The following is a 21172-nucleotide window of genomic DNA, read 5'->3' on the forward strand; positions in this document are numbered from 1 at the left end:
ATGGCACAGGCAGGGAGCCCAGCCAACAGCGAGTTGCAGTAATCCAGACGGGAGATGACAAGTGCCTGGATTAGGACCTGCGCCGCTTCCTGTGTGAGGCAGGGTCGTACTCTGCGGATGTTGTAGAGCATGAACCTACAGGAACGGGCCACCGCCTTGATGTTAGTTGAGAACGACAGGGTGTTGTCCAGGATCACGCCAAGGTTCTTGGCGCTCTGGGAGGAGGACACAATGGAGTTGTCAACCGTGATGATGAGCTTGGAGGTGTTGAAGGCTGAGCTACAGTCAAAAAGCATTCTTACATAAGTATTCCTCTTGTTCAAATGGGATAAGGCAGTGTGTAGTGCGATGGCGTTGCCTGTGGATCGGTTGTGGCGGTATGCGAAATGTAGTGGGTTTAGGGTCTCTGAAGTGATGAGAGAAGTGAGTCCTATGGGGAGATGGTCCCTAGTTAAAGTCATTTAGTTCACTTACCATCTCTCACTGTTTTCCCACTAGGGACCATGTAGTGGAGGGCTGGGTTCCTCTGAAGGCCCGGGTCAGAAAACGACTTACACATCTGCCCACGCAGAGATGCAAAACACAATTTGTACAGCAGAGAGGTTGTCTTTCAGTCACCAGTATAGACCCATCCATTAAAGTATTGTCAGGTCTGGTGTACTTCCATCTATGACTGTGTGTGTGTGGTGTGTGGTGTGTGGGTGTGTGGTGTGTGGGTGTGTGGTGTGTGGTGTGTATGTGTGTGTGTGTGTGTGTGTGTGTGGGCCGAGGGATCTGGATTAAGTGTTCAACTGTTTCTCAATGTCTTCCTCTCACTGTTATTCATAGACAGTGGAGACAAAATAGACTCTTACGTGACACATCAGGGCTCAATGTCATGGCACTGTCATTCATTTCAACGGTATATATATGAGTACAGGCAAATCTGTCGTATGTGAACAGCGCAATCGCTGAACCATTGACTTGAATTAGTTTGGTGGTATTGAATTAGGTATGTCTGGTTTTACCTTACCTTCCGGCTTGTCATAATACTCATCTGGTTTTTACAGTCTCACATTCAGTCTATCACTTTACCAGAGTGAGAAAGCAGCCAGTGTGAACTTCTACAGGAGAATGTCCCTCTACACTCTCTGGATTAGAAATGGAATGTTAGAACTATGATGTCACACTGGTTAGAACTCGATCTCTGCTGTGTCCTTTGGAATAGAATGTTGTGACTCAGAATGTCATATCACAACAATCCATAAGCATGATGTCACAATGGCCGGGCTGTTCTGACCAATCCAAGCCATGGTAATTATGTAGCCTTGTCAGCAAGTGAGAGAAGCAGAATCGGTAAAAATAACAGACAGCGACCGAATGCTTTCACAAATGTTTACTACAAAACGTTGTGTATATTTCATAATTGCATTTCAGTTATTAGAAAACATACCTCAGACTATTCTCTTAATATGATTAAACATAAATCTTTCCTGCTGATATATTTAGATTCACAGTACAATTGATTGACAGTTGCGATGTGCTTGTTAGCTAAAGACCTCCCTCTTGTGGAGAGTTATTAGAAGTACAAGAAACCAGAGCTAATCAAATCAAGGACATATTATTGGTCAAATAAATCCCAAGCACTTAATTATTTGTCCAATCCCAAACGTTGCCCTACTTATAGCTGCATCCTGATTGGTCAAGCTTGTGAGGCTTCGTTTGAATTGGTTCAGAGGCGATTCCTCATTGACTGCTTTGAAAGGAGTGTTTGTAGAAGACTTGTGCGTTGTCGGCGTAGTTGAGTGTTACCGTGGCGCCCGCGCTCTTCGCGCCGAGAACCGCGCCGCCTAGCGCTGACCCCGATGACTGCCTCAGGGTCAGCAGGTTGTAACCGTAGAAATGACCCTTGAAGGCAGGCGTGGACTCCAACTCCGCCAGGACCTCTGTGAAACCTGCCAACGAGACAGAGCTTAGCTGAACCCAATTATCTATATATACACTAGATGACTGACAGGGGGAGCTGTTTGGAAGCCATTGCTCCTCCATCTTGGTACTCTCCCACATTTAAAGAAATATTTTAGAAGCTATAGAAATGCATGTATTAATGTCTACATTTGTTCTATTAAACACTAATGCATAATGTTAAATTATATTATGTGAGCTAAACAAATTAAAACACACTACATGACCAAACGTATGTGGACACCTGATCGTTGAACATCTCGTTCCAAAATCATGGGCATTAATATGGAGTTGGTCCCCCCCTTTGCTGCTATAACAGCCACAAGAGCATTAGTGAGGTTGGGCGATTAGGCCTGGCTCATTGTCACGCTGAAGCAGGAAAGAACCTTCCCTAAACTGTTGCCACAAAGTTGGAACCACAGAATGATCTAGAATGTCACTGGATGCTGTAGTTTTAAGATCTCTCTTCACTGGAACTAAGGGGCCTAGCCCGAACCATGGAAAAACAGCCCCAGAGCATTATTCCTCATCCACCAAACTTTACAGTTAGCACTATGCATTTGGGGAGGTAGTGTTTCTCCTGGCATCCGCCAAACCCAAATGAGTGAGTCGGACTGCCAGATGGTGAAGTGTGATGTATCACGACAGAGAACACGTGTCCTCTGCTCCAGGGTCCAATGGCGGCGCACTTCAGCCGACGCTTGGCGTTGCGCTTGGGGATCTTAGTGTCCTTTTGACTTCCAGTGTGGACCGTTGGCTTGAAAAAAAGCTCATCTTTATGTTGACCTGGGAAATCCTTAGCCTGGTCCCAGATCTATTTGTGCCATCATCCCATTCCAAACATGTTTAACAAGGAGTGGGATGTTAGCACAAACAGACTAGTACCCAGGCTAGGAAATCCTGCCACAAGAGGACATTTTAACAATAGACTGGACTGATCCAACAACAGTCAGTTACAACCCACCTGGCTTCAGCAGCTCCCAGCTCTTCCACACTGATCCAACAACAGTCAGTTACAACCCACCTGGCTTCAGCAGCTCCCAGCTCTTCCACACTGATCCAACAACAGTCAGTTACAACCCACCTGGCTTCAGCAGCTCCCAGCTCTTCCACACTGATCCAACAGTCATTTACAACCCACCTGGCTTCAGCAGCTCCCAGCTCTTCCACACTGATCCAACAACAGTCAGTTACAACCCACCTGGCTTCAGCAGCTCCCAGCTCTTCCACACTGATCCAACAACAGTCAGTTACAACCCACCTGGCTTCAGCAGCTCCCAGCTCTTCCACACTGATCCAACAACAGTCAGTTACAACCCACCTGGCTTCAGCAGCTCCCAGCTCTTCCACACTGATCCAACAACAGTCAGTTACAACCAACCTGGCTTCAGCAGCTCCCAGCTCTTCCACACTGATCCAACAACAGTCAGTTACAACCCACCTGGCTTCAGCAGCTCCCAGCTCTTCCACACTGATCCAACACACAAGATGGGTAGACACTGTTCACCTGTCAACAGAGCCTGATGTAGAGAGACAGAGGGATGGAGATAAGGGGATAATATCAGTGTAATCTGTTGAACCTTATATACGACATCATGGAAAAGGGTGAAAGTACAGTGCATTCTGAAAGTATTCAGACCCTTTGACCTTTTCCACATTTTCTTACGTTACAGCCTTATTCTAAAATGGATTAAAACAAATGGATTAAAACAAATTCCCAGCAATCTACACACAATACCCCATAATGACATCACAATACCCCATAATGACATCACAATACCCCATAATGACATCACAATACCCTATAATGACATCACAATGACATCACAATACCCCATAATGACATCACAATACCCTATAATGACATCACAATACCCCATAATGACATCACAATACCCCATAATGACATCACAATACCCCATAATGACATCACAATACCCTATAATGACATCACAATACCCCATAATGACATCACAATACCTTATAATGACATCACAATACCCCATAATGACATCACAATACCCCATAATGACATCACAATACCCCATAATGACAAAGCAAAAACAGGTTTTTAGAAATGTTTGCACATTTATTAAAACATAAACTGAAACCTTATCCAGACCCTTTGCTATGAGACTCAAAATATAGCTCAGGTGCTTTCTGTTCCCATTGATCATCCTTGAGATGTTTCTACAGCATGGAGTCCACCTGTGGTAAATTCAATTGATTGAACATGATTTGGAAAGGCACACACCTGTCTCCATAATGTCCCACAGTTGGAAGTGCATGTCAGAACAAAAACCAAGTCATGAGGTCGAAGGAATTGTCCGTAGAGCTGCGAGACAAGATTGTGTCGAGGCACAGACCTGGGGAAGGATACCAAAAACTTTATGCACCATTAAAGGTCCCCAAGACCACAGTGGCCTCCATCATTCTTAAATGGAAGACGTTTGGAACCACCAAGACTCTTCCTAGAGCTGGCCCCCCGGCCAGACTGAGAAATCGGGGGAGAAGGACCTTGGTCAGGGAGGTGACCAAGAACACAATGGTTAATCTGACAGAGCTCCAGAGTTCCTCTGTGGAGATGGGAGAACTTTCCAGAAGGACAACCATCTGTGCAACACTCCACCAATCAGGCCTTTATGGTAGAGTTGTCAGACGGAAGCCACTCCTCAATAAAAAGGCACATGACAGCCCGCTTAGAGTTGGTCAAAAAGCACCTAAAGACTCTCAGACCATGAGAAACAAGATTCTCTGGATTTAACTCTTTGGCCTGAAAGCCAAGTCTGAAGGAAACATGGCACCATCCCTACAGTGAAGCATTGTGGTGGCAGCATCATGCTGTGGGGATGTTTTTCAGTGCCAGGGACTGGGAGACTAGTCAGAATTGAGGGAAAGATGAACGGAGCGAAGTACAGAGATCCTTGATGAAAACCTGCTCCAGAGCACTCAGGACCTCAGACTGGGGCGAAGGTTCCCCTTCCAACAGGACAACGACCCTCAGCACACAGTCAAGACAACGCAGGCGTGGCTTCAGGACAAGTCTCTGAATGTTCATGTGTGGCCCAGCCAGAGCCCGGACTCGAACCCGATTGAACATCTCTGGAGAGACCTGAAAATAGCTGTGCAGCACCGCTCCCCATCCAACCTGACAGAGCTTGAGAGGATGTGCAGAGAGAATGGGAGAAACTCCCCAAATACAGGTGTGCCAAGCTTGTAGCGTCAAACTCAAGAAGACTCAAGACTGTAATCGCTGCTTCAACAAAGCCCCTGAACAGGCAGTTAACCCACTGTTCCCAGGCCGTCATTGAAAATAAGAATATGTTCTTAACTGACTTGCCTGGTTAAATAAAGGTTAAATAAAGGTTAAATAAAGGTTAAAAAAAAAAGGGTCTGAATACTTATGAAATTGAATTTCAGTTTTTAATTTCTATACATTTGCAAAAATATTGATGGAAAAACAACATTTAATCAATTTTAGAATAAGGCTGTAACGTAACAAAATGTGTAAAAAAGTCAATTTTTGCACTGTATGTGGGTAAAATGTGTGTGTGTCTCACCTGTTGTGCTTTAGGTAGTACAGCCACTATGTGTTGGGCCAGGACCCTGCCTGCCAGGGTGAACAGATACTGACACAGAGCATCACCAGCTTTAGCCCCTGTAACTCACAATAGTACACATTTATAGATCAATAAAAAATATCGTATGAGGTTGATTAAAACCATGCAACACACGAGTCCAGTCCCAACACACGAGTCCAGTCCCAACACACGAGTCCAGTCCAAACACACGAGTCCAGTCCAAACACACGAGTCCAGTCCAAACACACTTACGCTGTTGGGAGAGTGAAAATAAGAGGATAACTAACCTTCAGCTATTTTCTGGCAGAGTCCTGCAAAGTGAGACTTCTGGAAGTTTCTATAGAGATGAGGGAGCATCCCCATCAAGTCTGATACCTGCAGAGAGAGAGAGAGAAGGGGAGGGCGAGAGAGGGGAGGGCGAGAGAGGGGAGGGCGAGAGAGGGGAGGGCGAGAGAGGAGAGGCAGGGGAGAGAGAGGGAAGGAGAGAGAGGGAAGGAGAGGGAGAGAGAGAGAGGAGGGAGAGAGAAAGAGGGGAAGGAGAGAGAGAGAGAAAGAGGGGAAGGAGAGAGAGAGAGAAGAGTTAGAGGGGGAAGGGGAGAGAGAGAGGGGGAAGGGGAGAGAGAGGGGGGGAAGGGGGAGAGAGAGAGAGGGGGAAGGGGAGAGAGAGAGGGGGAAGGGGAGAGAGAGAGGGGGAAGGGGAGAGAGAGAGGGGGAAGGGGAGAGAGAGAGAGGGGGAAGGGGAGAGCGAGAGAGAGAGGGGAAGGAGAGAGAGAGAGGGGGAAGGGGAGGGAGAGAGAGAGGGGGGAAGGGGAGAGCGAGAGAGAGAAGGGGAAGGAGAGAGAGAGAGGGGGAAGGGTAGAGAGAGAGAGGGGGAAGGGTAGAGAGAGAGAGGGGGAAGGGTAGAGAGAGAGAGGGGGAAGGGGAGAGAGAGAGGGGGGAAGGGGAGAGAGAGAGGGGGAAGGGGAGAGAGAGAGGGGGAAGGGGAGAGAGAGAGGGGAAGGGGAGAGAGAGAGGGGAAGGGAGAGAGAGAGGGGGGGGAAGGAGAGAGAGAGAGAGGGGGAAGGAAGGAGAGAGAGAGGGGAAGGAGAGAGAGAGAGGGGGGGAAGGAGAGAGAGAGAGAGGGGGGAAGGAGAGAGAGAGAGAGGGGGAAGGAGAGAGAGAGAGATTAGATGAACTCAAACATAATGTAGATGTAAAATATGTTGTTTACTTGATGAATTAAAAGTGCCAAGCCATTCACACCCGATTAAAATCAGGAAGACTGGCCTGAATGGCTTGACACTTAATTAATCGGGAAAACGCAACATAATTCACATTGCTTCCTGTCTTACCTCATCAGCACAGCAGGCATTTATGGGGTAGTGTTTATAACGTCACCTCATCAGCATAACGTCATGTCTTTCTTCCTCCTTCACTATTAGTAAGGGGAATGTCATCCACCTATTAACTTCAGTCTCTGAGCATGGCACCCCGCTTGCTGATTAACCTATGAGCTCACTGGTGCAATAATCCGTTTCCTTCCTTTCAACCAATGGGTATGAATCTACATTGTTTCTCCCACTTGCTGTTTTGCAGCAGCAGACTTCCAACGACCTCCCACCTCCACACGACCTCCCACCTCCACACGACCTCCCACCACCAAACAAACTTCCACCACCACCAAACGACCTTCCACCTCCACCACCAACTGAAACCCAGAACCATCGTTTAGGGCAACCGATCAGCAGCACCCGGCCCAAACTATTCAATGAAATCCCATATTGCATTCTGTCTCGGTTGTCATTCAGTTAAGCCTGTACTCGATTTAATTTCCTGTTGTACTTTCGGTTGACCTCTCACCTGGAAGTAATTCTCAATGACCTTCTTGACGTGAGTGACATCATGATGGGGCTTGACCAGGTTGTCTTTGGCATCGAACACCGTCTTCACTGCCAGGTGGGAGATCCAGAACGCTGATGGAGAGAGAAAAGAGGGGGGGAAGAGAGAAACAGTAGGATGAAAAAAGAAATGAATGGAGGAAAAGAGAGGTGATCATAATAGAAGACAAGTTTATTGGACTTCTGTTTATGTTGATTGTTGTCGTCATGGCTACCTGACCCCTCGTCCCCCATCATATGACCCCAGCCTCCACAGCCGACCTGGCTTCCATCTGGGTTCACCAGCTTACAGTTAGAGCCAGTCCCACTGATCAACACTATACCTCCTATATGTAGTGTGAGAGGGGCAGAGAGAGATGGAGGGATGAGTGACTACACAGTTGTAAAATGACTGAACATTCCTTTCAACAATTAAGTCGAAGGACACCACACACAGATTACAAGATCCACTTCCCATACCGGCTATTGATCATATTAAATCATTCTTTCAAATCCTAATTTATCACTTTCAATTGAAAAAAACGTTATGTTAACAAGATGGTTCCGTTACCTCGGTCGCTGGCTGTTGCCATGGCGCCGATGGCATCGGTGGTGATGTAATAATTGATGCTGAGTTTAGGAAACCTGTTCTTCATCTCACAGATGATCTTCTCAATAGCATCCTTCTGTTCCCCTCCGCTAAGAGACATTCCCTGGGAGAGCGAGATATTACAAGTTATCATACTAGTTAGCCTACTTGGTAAAAAGGGGCAATTACACAGTAACAGATTTGCGCTCGGACTCAGATCCTTCACTTAAAAGGTATGCCAAACAAAAACCATTGATTTCAAATTTGAACAAACCATATAACTCTATGGACAAGGACTACTTTAAACAATTTACACCAAATATTTTACAAAAACACATTTTACTGGAAGAACAGTGCAGATGCAAAATTTGGTAACAGAATGTTGGTAAAACCTCCCTCCGTTTTTAAAAATGAAAACCAGCTGAATTAAGATTCCCAGACGTCTGCAGAAAGAATGGGGCGTCAGCTATGACATCACACCTTGAGTTTTGAAAAAAACTTATTTTCCACCATAATTTGCAAATAAATTCATTAAAAATCCTACAATGTGATTTTCTGGATTTTTTTCTTCTCATCTTGTCTGTCATAGTTGAAGTGAACCTATGATGAAAACTACAGGCCTCGCTCATCTTATTAAGTGGGAGAACTTGCACAATTGGTGGCTGACTAAATACTTTTTTTGCCCCACTGTATGTATGTATGTATGTATGTATGTATGTATGTATGTATGTATGTATGTATGTATGTATGTATGTATGTATGTATGTATGTATGTATGTATGTATGTATGTATATATATATTCCTTAATTTGTAAAACATATAAACTCTTATCTTTCATTTGCCTCAGTCTGACATGCTCCTATGAATTGCACGTTGGTGCTCATGGGTCATTTTTATTTTGTATACATGGAATTGACCTTAAGCCTTAGTAACTATTAGCCTACACAATACACAACCCAAGAACTACAATTAGCTACACAAAAAAAAGGTGATTCTGTGTAGATGCATCGCAAATTATACACTCAATACAAGTGCTCAGGATCGCCATTTTGAGTAGCTAACAGAGCTAGTAAATAGTATATCAAAATCTAATCAAATCTACTTTGATTGGTCACATGCACATATTTAGCAGATGTAGAGAAATGCTTGTATATTAGGCTTTAGATGTTTTTAAAATCATGAATTGATTCACCAGAGAGTGGAGAGGTGTGTCTGGGTCTAGCCCTGCTTCTATTTTGGCTTTCTGGACCATGTCGTTGATGGCCTCGATACACTTGTCAACACCCACCAACTGTAAGACAACACACACAGTCAACACCCACCAACTGTAAGACAACACACACAGTCAACACCCACCAACTGTAAGACAACACACACAGTCAACACCCACCAACTGTAAGACAACACACACAGTCAACACCCACCAACTGTAAGACAACACACACAGTCAACACCCACCAACTGAAAGACAACACATACAGTCAACACCCACCAACTGTAAGACAACACACACAGTCAACACCCACCAACTGTAAGACAACACATACAGTCAACATCCACCAACTGTAAGACAACACATACAGTCAACACCCACCAACTGAAAGACAACACATACAGTCAACACCCACCAACTGAAAGACAACACACACAGTCAACACCCACCAACTGTAAGACAACACATACAGTCAACATCCACCAACTGTAAGACAACACATACAGTCAACACCCACCAACTGAAAGACAACACACACAGTCAACACCCACCAACTGTAAGACAACACATACAGTCAACACCCACCAACTGTAAGACAACACATACAGTCAACACCCACCAACTGTAAGACAACACACACAGTCAACACCCACCAACTGAAAGACAACACATACAGTCAACACCCACCAACTGAAAGACAACACACACAGTCAACACCCACCAACTGAAAGACAACACACACAGTCAACACCCACCAACTGAAAGACAACACATACAGTCAACACCCACCAACTGAAAGACAACACACACAGTCAACACCCACCAACTGTAAGACAACACATACAGTCAACACCCACCAACTGAAAGACAACACACACAGTCAACACCCACCAACTGTAAGACAACACATACAGTCAACACCCACCAACTGTAAGACAACACATACAGTCAACACCCACCAACTGTAAGACAACACACACAGTCAACACCCACCAACTGTAAGACAACACACACAGTCAACACCCACCAACTGAAAGACAACACATACAGTCAACACCCACCAACTGAAAGACAACACACACAGTCAACACCCACCAACTGAAAGACAACACACACAGTCAACACCCACCAACTGAAAGACAACACACACAGTCAACACCCACCAACTGAAAGACAACACACACAGTCAACACCCACCAACTGAAAGACAACATACACACTCAACACCCACCAACTGAAAGACAACACACACAGTCAACACCCACCAACTGTAAGACAACACACACAGTCAACACCCACCAACTGTAAGACAACACATACAGTCAACACCCACCAACTGAAAGACAACACATACAGTCAACACCCACCAACTGAAAGACAACACACACAGTCAACACCCACCAACTGTAAGACAACACACACAGTCAACACCCACCAACTGAAAGACAACACATACAGTCAACACCCACCAACTGAAAGACAACACATACAGTCAACACCCACCAACTGAAAGACAACACATACAGTCAACACCCACCAACTGAAAGACAACACATACAGTCAACACCCACCAACTGTAAGACAACACATACAGTCAACACCCACCAACTGTAAGACAACACATACAGTCAACACCCACCAACTGAAAGACAACACATACAGTCAACACCCACCAACTGTAAGACAACACATACAGTCAACACCCACCAACTGAAAGACAACACATACAGTCATCACTCATGAAACGTTTCATAATGTAGAAGAACCACTCATCACTTTAATAGAAGCTTAACGTCCTCTTTCTTCACACTTCTACGCACAGATCTAAGACCAGCTTACCATTTCTAAATCCCGACCTTAACCATTAGGAGGGAAAACACAAAGCTGACTTCAGATCAGCACTTACAAGTGGTTGGACTGAAATAGATGCCGATTATGTTTTTAATTTAGATGCCGGATAGTATTTCTAAGCCAATAATCTACAAGGGGTGCAGGAACTCAAGCAGTAGAACTTTTGAGGTGCCGGAACACATTTCCTGTACATTGGAATCTACTCGCTGTCATAATAAAAGTGTACTGTCAGTTCTGTGGTCTCATTCAGTGGTTGGTTGAGGTGCTTCGGCTGATCTGTGGTCAGCTTTACTTTAACCACCTAACGGTTAACATCAGGCTATGGAATATGGTAAACTGATCCTAGATCTGTCATCTCACCCAGTGGTTGGTTGAGGGGCCGTCTGTCTCTGCAAGGATTTTCCCATTCTCAGAGACCAATACCGCCTTGGAGTGGGTCCCACCACTGTTACAATAGATGACACGCACAGACAGGAGCGCCGCGCACACACAAATCAAATAAAATGATTAGGAAGCTTTTCCTTAAGAATATGGATATTGTCACAAAGGAATGTTTAATTTCACTGACTAAACGCCACCCCCTGGTGAAAGGAAGTGTCTGATGAATCGTTGGTGAAGAGTTTAGTCAGACAGGTTTATGTTCTATGTGACAATCAAACAACAGCACAGCCTTTTGCCCTAATCAGTTCTGCGCTATATCTGCCTGATAACACGTTTTCATTCAAATTATTACCGGATAAAAATGGTTTATTAGAGACTCACCCTTCAACACCACCGAACACTGCAGCCATTACTTCTCTCTTTTTCCTGTTTCGATCATGTGACACGTCACTTCAGTTTCTGATCCAATCAGATCACATTATACAGTTTAGACTTTGACATGTTTTAAAAATAACTTTTATATAATCAGTTTTATTGTGGGAGGATCTTATGATGTCCATGCCTTGTGAATAATTACATTCAACGCCCAGTTTCACTCAGGAGCTATTCTGGTATCTACTCTGGGGCTCAGTGTCGCAGTATTGCCTAATAACCAGCAGGGGGCGGAATTACACAAGTTGAAATTGAATGGATACATGTTTCTCATGCCAATGAAGAATGGGGAGGGGAGGGGCAACGGGTATTTTAGGCTTAGGGGTTAGGTTTGGGAAAATAGGATTTTGAATGGAAATCAATTTTAGGTTCCCACAAGAATAGTACAAAATATTATGTGTATTTGTGTGTGTGTGTGTGTGTGTGAGAGAGGGAGCGAGCGAGACAGTTATAAAGATTGCGTGGCTGTTATTTTGGTGATAAAGATCTGGGGACAAGGTGTGTTGAGTCAGCCAGAGAGGACAAGTAGAGATATTATGTAATTTCACAAAGAATACAAACACACATAATTCCTGTGTGACATCTTGGCAAAAGGCACACGCATTGTCTATATGTTGAGCAAACCTGGGCCCAACCAAGTCAACACATGAAGGATCAATGCAGGCCTATTATTTGGATTCCAATGAATTATATAAATGGACTCTGAATTCAAATGCATTATGCACAAAAGGTGTGTGTGACACTGCGAGCCAGCTGTTGAACTATGCTGCTCTGCTGTTGTCTTCATGCTGTCAGACTGAGTGCAAAACGAGGAGGTGGGAGGAGAAGAGAGAGGAACAGAGGAGAGAGCGGGGCAGTGCACTCATCATGCACGCCAGACTGCGTGGACACACGGCACGCGGGGCACAAGGAGGAAGAGGGAGCGGCGGGTGGCGACAAGCGACAGACAATAACATTACCGTCAGGTTTTCACGACGTTAGATAACAACTTTTTCAAGACTAGAGGGTACTTTCCCCCCCGTTTTAAACATGTATTCATTGTATTAAAATACTTTAAATGCCTCGGAATGTTGAGAAAAGCGCGTTGTTTGCGGAAGTAAGTAAACTTGAGTTGAAGGAAGTTCAGACAGAGAAGGAAAAGTAACCGAAAAGTGGTGTCAAATTCGAGACTATTCCTAGTTCTTGGGACGGGGGGTCTGAACTTTGGAGATGGATACCCACGTAAAAGAGGGACAACTTTACGTTCAACATCAGAAGTTTGGCAAGGTAAGACAATAAAATATTTTAAAGCTACGCAATTCTAACTTGTCAAAAAGTGTTTTGAAGTTGAAGAGGAAAAATACAGAATGGCCCTATCCGGTTGTTAACCGTCGCGGACTGGACTTGGGACCGTTCTTCTACGTCATAGAGCACACATTGATCCAATTAAAGTAAGCTATTGTATCCAGTTAAGTTCAAACGCCGGGCCCGACCATCCAGCAAACCATTGTAGCCTAATTTACATCCCATGTCAAAGATTTAGTTTTGATATTATGCAAAATCGTATTGCCGAACGAGTTCCACAACAAGAGGAAGTAGAGAAGGGACCAGTTTAGCTCTCTATTGCAACTCCGCATCAATGTTTGGACATGATATTGCCCTATAGCCATCAACTCATTTCAACTGTTTGCTGACAGATAGGTCTAGGTTTAGAGCAGTCTAAACCTGAATGTATAGTACTACTGTCAGTGTTTATTCAGTCTGTTTCAGCTTCAATATTGGAGTAGTTGTTTTTTCTCTGCAGTGTCAGCTGCAACTTAGTAGGCCTATTACTGTGTGTGTAATGTGTATGCATGTGCATTTTTATTAAGAAACCATAACACAATCTTATCAAGTATCACTGTTACTAAGTATTTAATAAGAGTCAATAGAGGATATTCATGTTATATATTTCAGTCTGTATATAACTACGTTCCCCTATAAGCCCCCAGGCCTGTATATAACTACGTTCCCCTATAAGCCCCCAGGCCTGTATATAACTACGTTCCCCTATAAGCCCCCAGGCCTGTATATAACTACGTTCCCCTATAAGCCCCCAGGCCTGTATATAACTACGTTCCCCTATAAGCCCCCAGGCCTGTATATAACTACGTTCCCCTATAAGCCCCCAGGCCTGTATATAACTACGTTCCCCTATAAGCCCCCAGGCCTGTATATAACTACGTTCCCCTATAAGCCCCCAGGCCTGTATATAACTACGTTCCCCTATAAGCCCCCAGGCCTGTATATAACTACCTTGCCCTATAAGCCCCCAGGCCTGTATATAACTACATTCCCCTATAAGCCCCCAGGCCTGTATATAACTACCTTGCCCTAGAGCCCCCAGGCCTGTATATAACTATGTTCAGGCCCTATAAGCCCCCAGGCCTGTAGAGCCCCAGGCTTGTATATAACTACGTTCTCCTAAAGCCCCCAGGCCTGTATATAACTACCTTGCCCTAGAGCCCTCAGGCCTGTATATAACTACCTTGCCCTAAAGCACCCAGGCCTGTATATAACTACGTTAAAGCCCCAGGCCTATAAGCCCCCCCCAGGCCTGTATATAACTACCTTCCCCTAAAGCCCCCAGGCCTGTATATAACTACCTTGCCCTAAAGCCCCCAGGCCTGTATATAACTACCTTGCCCTAAAGCCCCCAGGCCTGTATATAACTACCTTGCCCTAAAGCCCCCAGGCCTGTATATAACTACTTTGCCCCAAAGCCCCCAGGCCTGTATATAACTACCTTGCCCTAAAGCACCCAGGCCTGTATATAACTACCTTGCCCTAGAGCCCTCAGGCCTGTATATAACGGCAGGGTAGCCTAGTGGTTAGAGCGTTGGACTAGTAACCGAAAGGTTGCAATTTCAAATCTCAGAGCTGACAAGGTACAAATCTGTCGTTCTGTCCCTGAACAGGCAGTTAACCCACGTTACACTCTTAACTGACTTGCCTAGTTAAATAAAGGTTAAAAATATAAAAATACCTCGTCCTAGAGCACCCAGGCCTGCATATGAAGGGGGTTTTATTGGCATGGGAAACATATGTTTATATTGCCAAAGCAAGTGAAATGGATAAACAAAAGTGAAATAAACAATAAAATTGAACAGTAAATATCACACTCACACAAGTTACAAAATAATAAAGACATTTCAAATGTTATATTATGTCTATATACAGTGTTGTAACAATTTGTAAATAGAGTACAAAAGGGAAAATAAATGTATTTACAATGGTGTTTGTTCTTCACTGGTTGACCTTTTCTTGTGGCAACAGGTCACACATCTTGCTGCTGTGATGGAACACTGTGGTATTTCACCCAGTAGATATGGGAGTTTATCAACATTGGATTTGTTTTCAAAATCTTTGTGGGTCTGTGTAATCAGAGGGAAATATGTGTCTCTAATATGGTCATACATTTGGCAGGAGGTTAGGAAGTGCAGCTCAGTTTCCATCTCATTTTGTTGGCAGTGTGCACATAGCCTCTCTTCTCTTGAGAGCCATGTCTGCCTACGGCGGCCTTTCTCAATAGCAAGGCTCTGCTCACTGAGTCGGTAGACAGTATTAAATGGTGGCAGACGGTGTCAGGTGGCGGTAGACAGTATTAAATGGTGGCAGACGGTGTCAGGTGGCGGTAGACAGTATTAAATGGTGTCAGGTGGCGGTAGACAGTATTAAATGGTGTCAGGTGGCGGTAGACAGTATTAAATGGTGGCAGACGGTGTCAGGTGGCGGTAGACGGTATTAAATGGTGGCAGATGGTGTCAGATGGCGGTAGATGGTGTCAGATGGCGGTATATGTGTTAAATGGTGTCAGATGGTGGTAGACAGTGTTACATGGTGTCAGATGGTGTTAGACAGGTCAGACAGTGTCAGATGGTGTTAAATGCTGTCAGATGGTGGTAGAAGTGTCAGATGGTGGTAGACCGTGTCAGATGGTGGTAGACCGTGTCAGATGGTGGTAGAAGTGTCAGACGGTGTCAGATAGTGGTAGAAGTGTCAGACGGTGTTAAATGGTGTCAGATGGGGGTAGACCGCGTCAGATGGTGGTAGATTTTAAACAGGGAGGATTGTGTAAGCATCCGTTCTGTTGGTGAGAACACACACTTTGATACAACCATGTCTTGAGGTTGGAAAATGTGACACAACTGTGTACTACTAATAAGTCTGAAGGTTTCATAAGTACATTTATAGCAGGGCACTGCTCAATTCCCGTTTTTGAAATCATACATACACACCTACTATAGATCTTAACTGTACCCTACTTCATTTTGAATTATTATTGTGTTTTTGTCTTGTCAGCTAGGCATCTATGCATGCATGCATGATTGTTGAAACTTCTTACTAATGCAGTCAGAAGAGGATGCTATAAGCTTTGACTTTCCGATAAGCAAAAGGAGGTTTGGGCTCATTTTAATGACTCAAATGGAACGGTATCAAACCGGGCCTCCCGAGTGGCACAGCGGTCTACGGCACTGCCTTGAGACGTCACTTCGATCCCAGGCTGTGACCGGGGAGACCCATGAGGCGGCGCACAATTGGCCCAGCATCGTCCGGGTTAGGAGAGGGTTTGGCCGGCCGGGATGTCCTTGTCCCATCGCGCTCTAGGGACTCCTTGTGGCGGGCCGGGCGCCTGCATGCTGTTTTCGGTTGCCAGTTGTACGGTGTTTCCTCTAACACATTGGTGGAAACAGTGAGCAGTGTGCCAAGCAGTTCGTACGGGAATATCATGAAATTGGGGAGATATTAAACTGATGAAACACGGAAACCAGATGTTTGACTGTTCCATTTGTACCTTTCCAGACATTACAATGAGCCCGTCCTCCAATAGCTCCTCCCACCAGCCTCCACACACACTGAGAGACAGGCAGCTGCTTGTCTACACCCTGCAGCAGCAGACTCTAGACGGTGTGGTGGATGGATGGAGGATATGTTGTGTTATTAAGGGCCTGGAGGGTGTAGAAATCAGAGAAGCTATTACAGTATAAATACAATACAATTTTATTAATCCCTGAGGGGTTGACATTAATACAATACAACTTTATTAATCCCTGAGGGGTTGACATTAATACAATACAACTTTATTAATCCCTGAGGGGTTGACATTAATACAATACAACTTTATTAATCCCTGAGGGGTTGACATTAATACAATACAACTTTATTAATCCCTGAGGGGTTGACATTAATACAATACAACTTTATTAATCCCCGAGGGGTTGACATTAATACAATACTACTGTATTAATCCCTGAGGGGCTGACATTAAATAATACAACTTTATTAATCCCGAGGGGCTGACATTAATACAATATAACTTTATTATTCCCTGAAGGGCTGACATGAATACAATATAACTTTATTAATCCCTGAGGGGCTGACATTAATGCAATATAACTGTATAAATCCCTGAGGGGCTGTCGGGGTGCTTAAGTAGTGCCCAGTTCCCGAAGTAGTGCCCGTGGGTCAAAAGTAGAGCACTAAGGAATAGTGTACCAGTTGAGATGAAGCCGAGGTGAAACCCAGCCAGACAGGCTCCTGAGGTTACACTGTATTAGTAGTAGTATTATTTACACACTGCTATGACACACACACACACACACACACACGCACGCACGCACGCACGCACGCACGCACGCACGCACGCACGCACGCACGCACGCACGCACACACACACACACACACACACACGCATACGCACACACACACACACACGCACACGCACACGCATACGCACACACACACGCATACACACACACACACGCATACACACACACACACACACACACACACACACACACACACACACACACACACACACATACACATACACATACACACACACGCATGCACACACACACGCATGCACACACACACGCATACACACACACATGCACACACACACACATACACACACACACACACTGGGCAGGAGAACTGTTGACACAGTGTTTGGGCTTGTATAACGTTTTGTCAGTTGTGTCTGTCTGTGTGTGGGTGTCTGTGTGTGTGGGTGTCTGTGTGTGTGGGTGTCTGTGTGTGTGGGTGTCTGTGTGTGTGGGTGTCTGTGTGTGTGGGTGTCTGTCTGTCTGTCTGTCTGTCTGTGTGCGTGTGTGTGTGTGCCCCCTAGTTCATGGAGTTGACTGAGTTGTAATGACTGTGTCTGTACCAGATGGAGAGGCCTAAAATAGTCTCCTGTGAAGAGTTGACTGAGTTACAATGACTCTGTGTCTGAACATGCTGCTACCTGGCAGTGGAAAGCAAGGCGATGCAGAGTAGACCACCATGTTGTGTTATGTTCTCTAACACTGATGAATGTGTGACCTACTCCCTGTTAATCCTAGTGACCCGAGCGTGTGTGTGTATAACACCCTCCACTCTACTCTATAACACCCTCCACTCTACACTATAACACCCTCCACTCTACACTATAACACCCTCCACTCCACTATAACACCCTCCACTCTACTATAACACCCTCCACTCTACACTATAACACCCTCCACTCTACACTATAACACCCTCCACTCTACACTATAACACCCTCCACTCTACACCCTCCATAACTATAACACCTCCACTCTACACTATAACACCACCCTCCACTCTACACTATAACACCCTCCACTCTACACTATAACACCCTCCACTCTACACTATAACACCCTCCACTCTACACTATAACACCCTCCACTCTACACTATAACACCCTCCACTCTACACTATAACACCCTCCACTCTACACTATAACACCCTCCACTCTACACTAGAACACCCTCCACTCTACACTAGAACACCCTCCACTCTACACTATCCAACACTAGAACACCCTCCACTCTACACTAGAACACCCTCCACTCTACACTATAACACCCTCCACTCTACACTATAACTACACCCTCCACTCTAACTCCACTCTACACTATAACCCCCTCCACACTATAACACCCTCCACTCTACACTATAACACCCTCCACTCTACACTATAACACCCTACTCTACACTATAACACCCTCCACTCTACACTATAATAACACCCTCCACTCTACACTATAACACCCTCCACTCTACACTATAACCCTCCACCCACTATAACCACTCTACACTATAACACCCTCCACTCTACACTATAACACCCTCCACTCTCCACTCTACACTATAACACCCTCCACTCTACACTATAACACCCTCCACTCTACACTATAACACCCTCCACACTATAACACCCTCCACTCTACACTATAACACCCTCCACTCTACACTATAACACCCTCCACTCTACACTATAACACCCTCCACTCTACACTATAACACCCTCCACTCTACACTATAACACCCTCCACTCTACACTATAACACCCTCCACTCTACACTATAACACCCTCCACTCTACACTATATCACCCTCCACTCTACACTATAACACCCTCCACTCTACACTATAACACCCTCCACTCTACACTATAACACCCTCCACACCCTCCACTCTACACTATAACACCCTCCACTCTAACTATACACCTCCACTCTACACTATAACACCCTCCACTCTACACTATAACCCTCCACTCTACTCCACTCTACACTATAACACCCTCCACTCTACACTATAACACCCTCCACTCTACACTATAACACCCTCCACTCTACACTATAACACCCTCCACTCTACACTATAACACCCTCCACTCTACACTATAACACCCTCCACTCTACACTATGAAATGTGATTGATTGCCGGGCGGGAGAGAAGTGAGATATTACAGTTAAAGGTAAATGTGAGTCTCTTTTTGTTTGGAGAAATGCAGCTGCAGAAAGCGGAAAACACACACATGATTTATTTTAAAAGGACACAGGTTTGAGGAAGTCCATGTCCCCTCTCTCTCTATCAGTTCATTTGCATAATTTCCATTCAGTATTAGCGGTTGATGCTTGTACCGTTGCCTTATTTGGTGCTGCTGGCTCGTTCATTTAGTATCGTCATGTCAACACAACATACCAGGATACTGCATGCAGAGACACCCGATTATACCTAAAGATTACCTACAGATTACCTACAGATCATACCTAAAGATTACCTACAGATTACCTACAGATCATACCTAAAGATTACCGACAGATTATACCTAAAGATTACCTACAGATTATACCTAAAGATTACCTACAGATTATACCTAAAGATTACCTACAGATTATACCTACAGATTATACCTAAAGATTACCTACAGATTACCTACAGATCATACCTAAAGATTACCTACAGATTACCTACAGATCATACCTAAAGATTACCTACAGATTATACCTAAAGATTACCTACAGATTATACCTAAAGATTACCTACAGATTATACCTAAAGATTACCTACAGATTATACCTAAAGATTACCTACAGATTATACCTAAAGATTACCTACAGATTATACCTAAAGATTACCTACAGATTATACCTAAAGATTACCTACAGATTATACCTAAAGATTACCGACAGATTATACCTAAAGATTACCTACAGATTATACCTAAAGATTACCTACAGATTATACCTAAAGATTACCGACAGATTACCTACAGATTATACCTAAAGATTACCTACAGATTATACCTAAAGATTTTACAGATTATACCTAAAGATTACCAATGATTATACCTAAAGATTACATTATAATTATATTTAAAGATTATACAGATTACAGTGATTATACCTACAGATTTTACAGTAGGCTATATGCACCAATGCTATATAATACAGGTATTACATTATAATTTAAGTATTTCATTTTTATACAGTTACAGTGATCTGATCTTACGTGTGTGTGTGTGTGTGTGTGTGTGTGTGTGTGTGTGTGTGTGTGTGTGTGTGTGCGCAAGAAGGGATACACAGCTGCAGATAGCAGGCAGGAGGAAGCAGAGGCTCCTGGGTAATTATCCCACACACTTCCTGTCCCCTGGTTTCTGTCTCAGCGGCAGTTATATTGACATTTTAGTCATCTACCCAGAGCCACTTGCAGGATCATTCGGAAAGTATTCAAACCTTTTGCTATGAGACTCAAAAATTGAGCTCCGGTGCTTCCTGTTTCCATTGATCATCCTTGAGATGTTTCTACAAATTGATTGGAGTCCAATTGTGGTAAATTGAATTGATTGGACATGATTTGGAAAGGCACACACCTGTCTATATAAGGTCAAACAGTTGACAGTGCATGTCAGAGCAAAAACCGAGCCATGAGTTCGAAGGAATTATCTGTAGAGCTCAGAGACAGGATTGTGTCGAGGCACAGATCTGGGGAAGGGAACTAAAATATTTCT

General features: G+C 44.4%; 2 protein-coding genes across 4 annotated transcripts in view; one reads left to right on the forward strand and one right to left on the reverse strand.

Moving 5' to 3' along the window:
* Positions 1–1360: 1360 nt before the first annotated feature.
* nagk (N-acetylglucosamine kinase) lies at positions 1361–11866 on the reverse strand. Of its 2 annotated transcripts, XM_046318815.1 has the most exons (10): positions 11798–11866; positions 11396–11480; positions 9164–9262; positions 7953–8094; positions 7618–7728; positions 7365–7477; positions 5813–5900; positions 5505–5602; positions 3386–3464; positions 1361–1934 (listed from the first exon to the last, which is right to left on the reverse strand). In XM_046318815.1, exons 1-10 carry the CDS (start codon positions 11824–11826, stop codon positions 1726–1728), a joined length of 1053 nt encoding a protein of 350 aa, XP_046174771.1. In that variant the 5' UTR covers positions 11827–11866; the 3' UTR covers positions 1361–1725. The 2 variants fall into 2 exon arrangements, with proteins under 2 accessions (XP_046174771.1, XP_046174773.1); XM_046318817.1 differs by lacking the exon at positions 9164–9262 and having other exon boundaries at positions 11798–11861.
* Positions 11867–12621: 755 nt separating this feature from the next.
* The window catches only part of dok1b (docking protein 1b), a 40472-nt gene continuing 31921 nt past the window's right edge, over positions 12622–21172 (forward strand). Inside the window, exon 1 of one of the 2 annotated variants that reach the window (XM_046318796.1) lies at positions 12622–13114. In XM_046318796.1, coding sequence (XP_046174752.1) covers positions 13058–13114 — 57 coding nt within the window. In that variant the 5' untranslated portion in view covers positions 12622–13057. The remainder of the gene's footprint in view (positions 13115–21172) is intronic. The other variant, XM_046318794.1, reaches the window with a different exon arrangement.

The sequence above is a fragment of the Oncorhynchus gorbuscha genome, linkage group LG21 (assembly GCF_021184085.1).
Source record: "Oncorhynchus gorbuscha isolate QuinsamMale2020 ecotype Even-year linkage group LG21, OgorEven_v1.0, whole genome shotgun sequence".
In the NCBI taxonomy this organism is placed as follows: Eukaryota; Metazoa; Chordata; class Actinopteri; order Salmoniformes; family Salmonidae; genus Oncorhynchus; species Oncorhynchus gorbuscha.

What these genes read in the sequence shown, in the direction of transcription:
- nagk (XM_046318815.1), bottom strand. Translation starts at nt 11,826, where the DNA reads ATGGCTGCAGTGTTCGGTGGTGTTGAAGG. An exon ending in CTGCCAGAAAATAGCTGAAG is followed by an intron (nt 5,603 to 5,812) that starts GTTAGTTATCCT and finishes TGTGAGTTACAG; the next exon opens with GGGCTAAAGCTGGTGATGCT. An exon ending in CTGGGAGCTGCTGAAGCCAG is followed by an intron (nt 1,935 to 3,385) that starts GTGGGTTGTAAC and finishes TCTCGTTGGCAG; the next exon opens with GTTTCACAGAGGTCCTGGCG.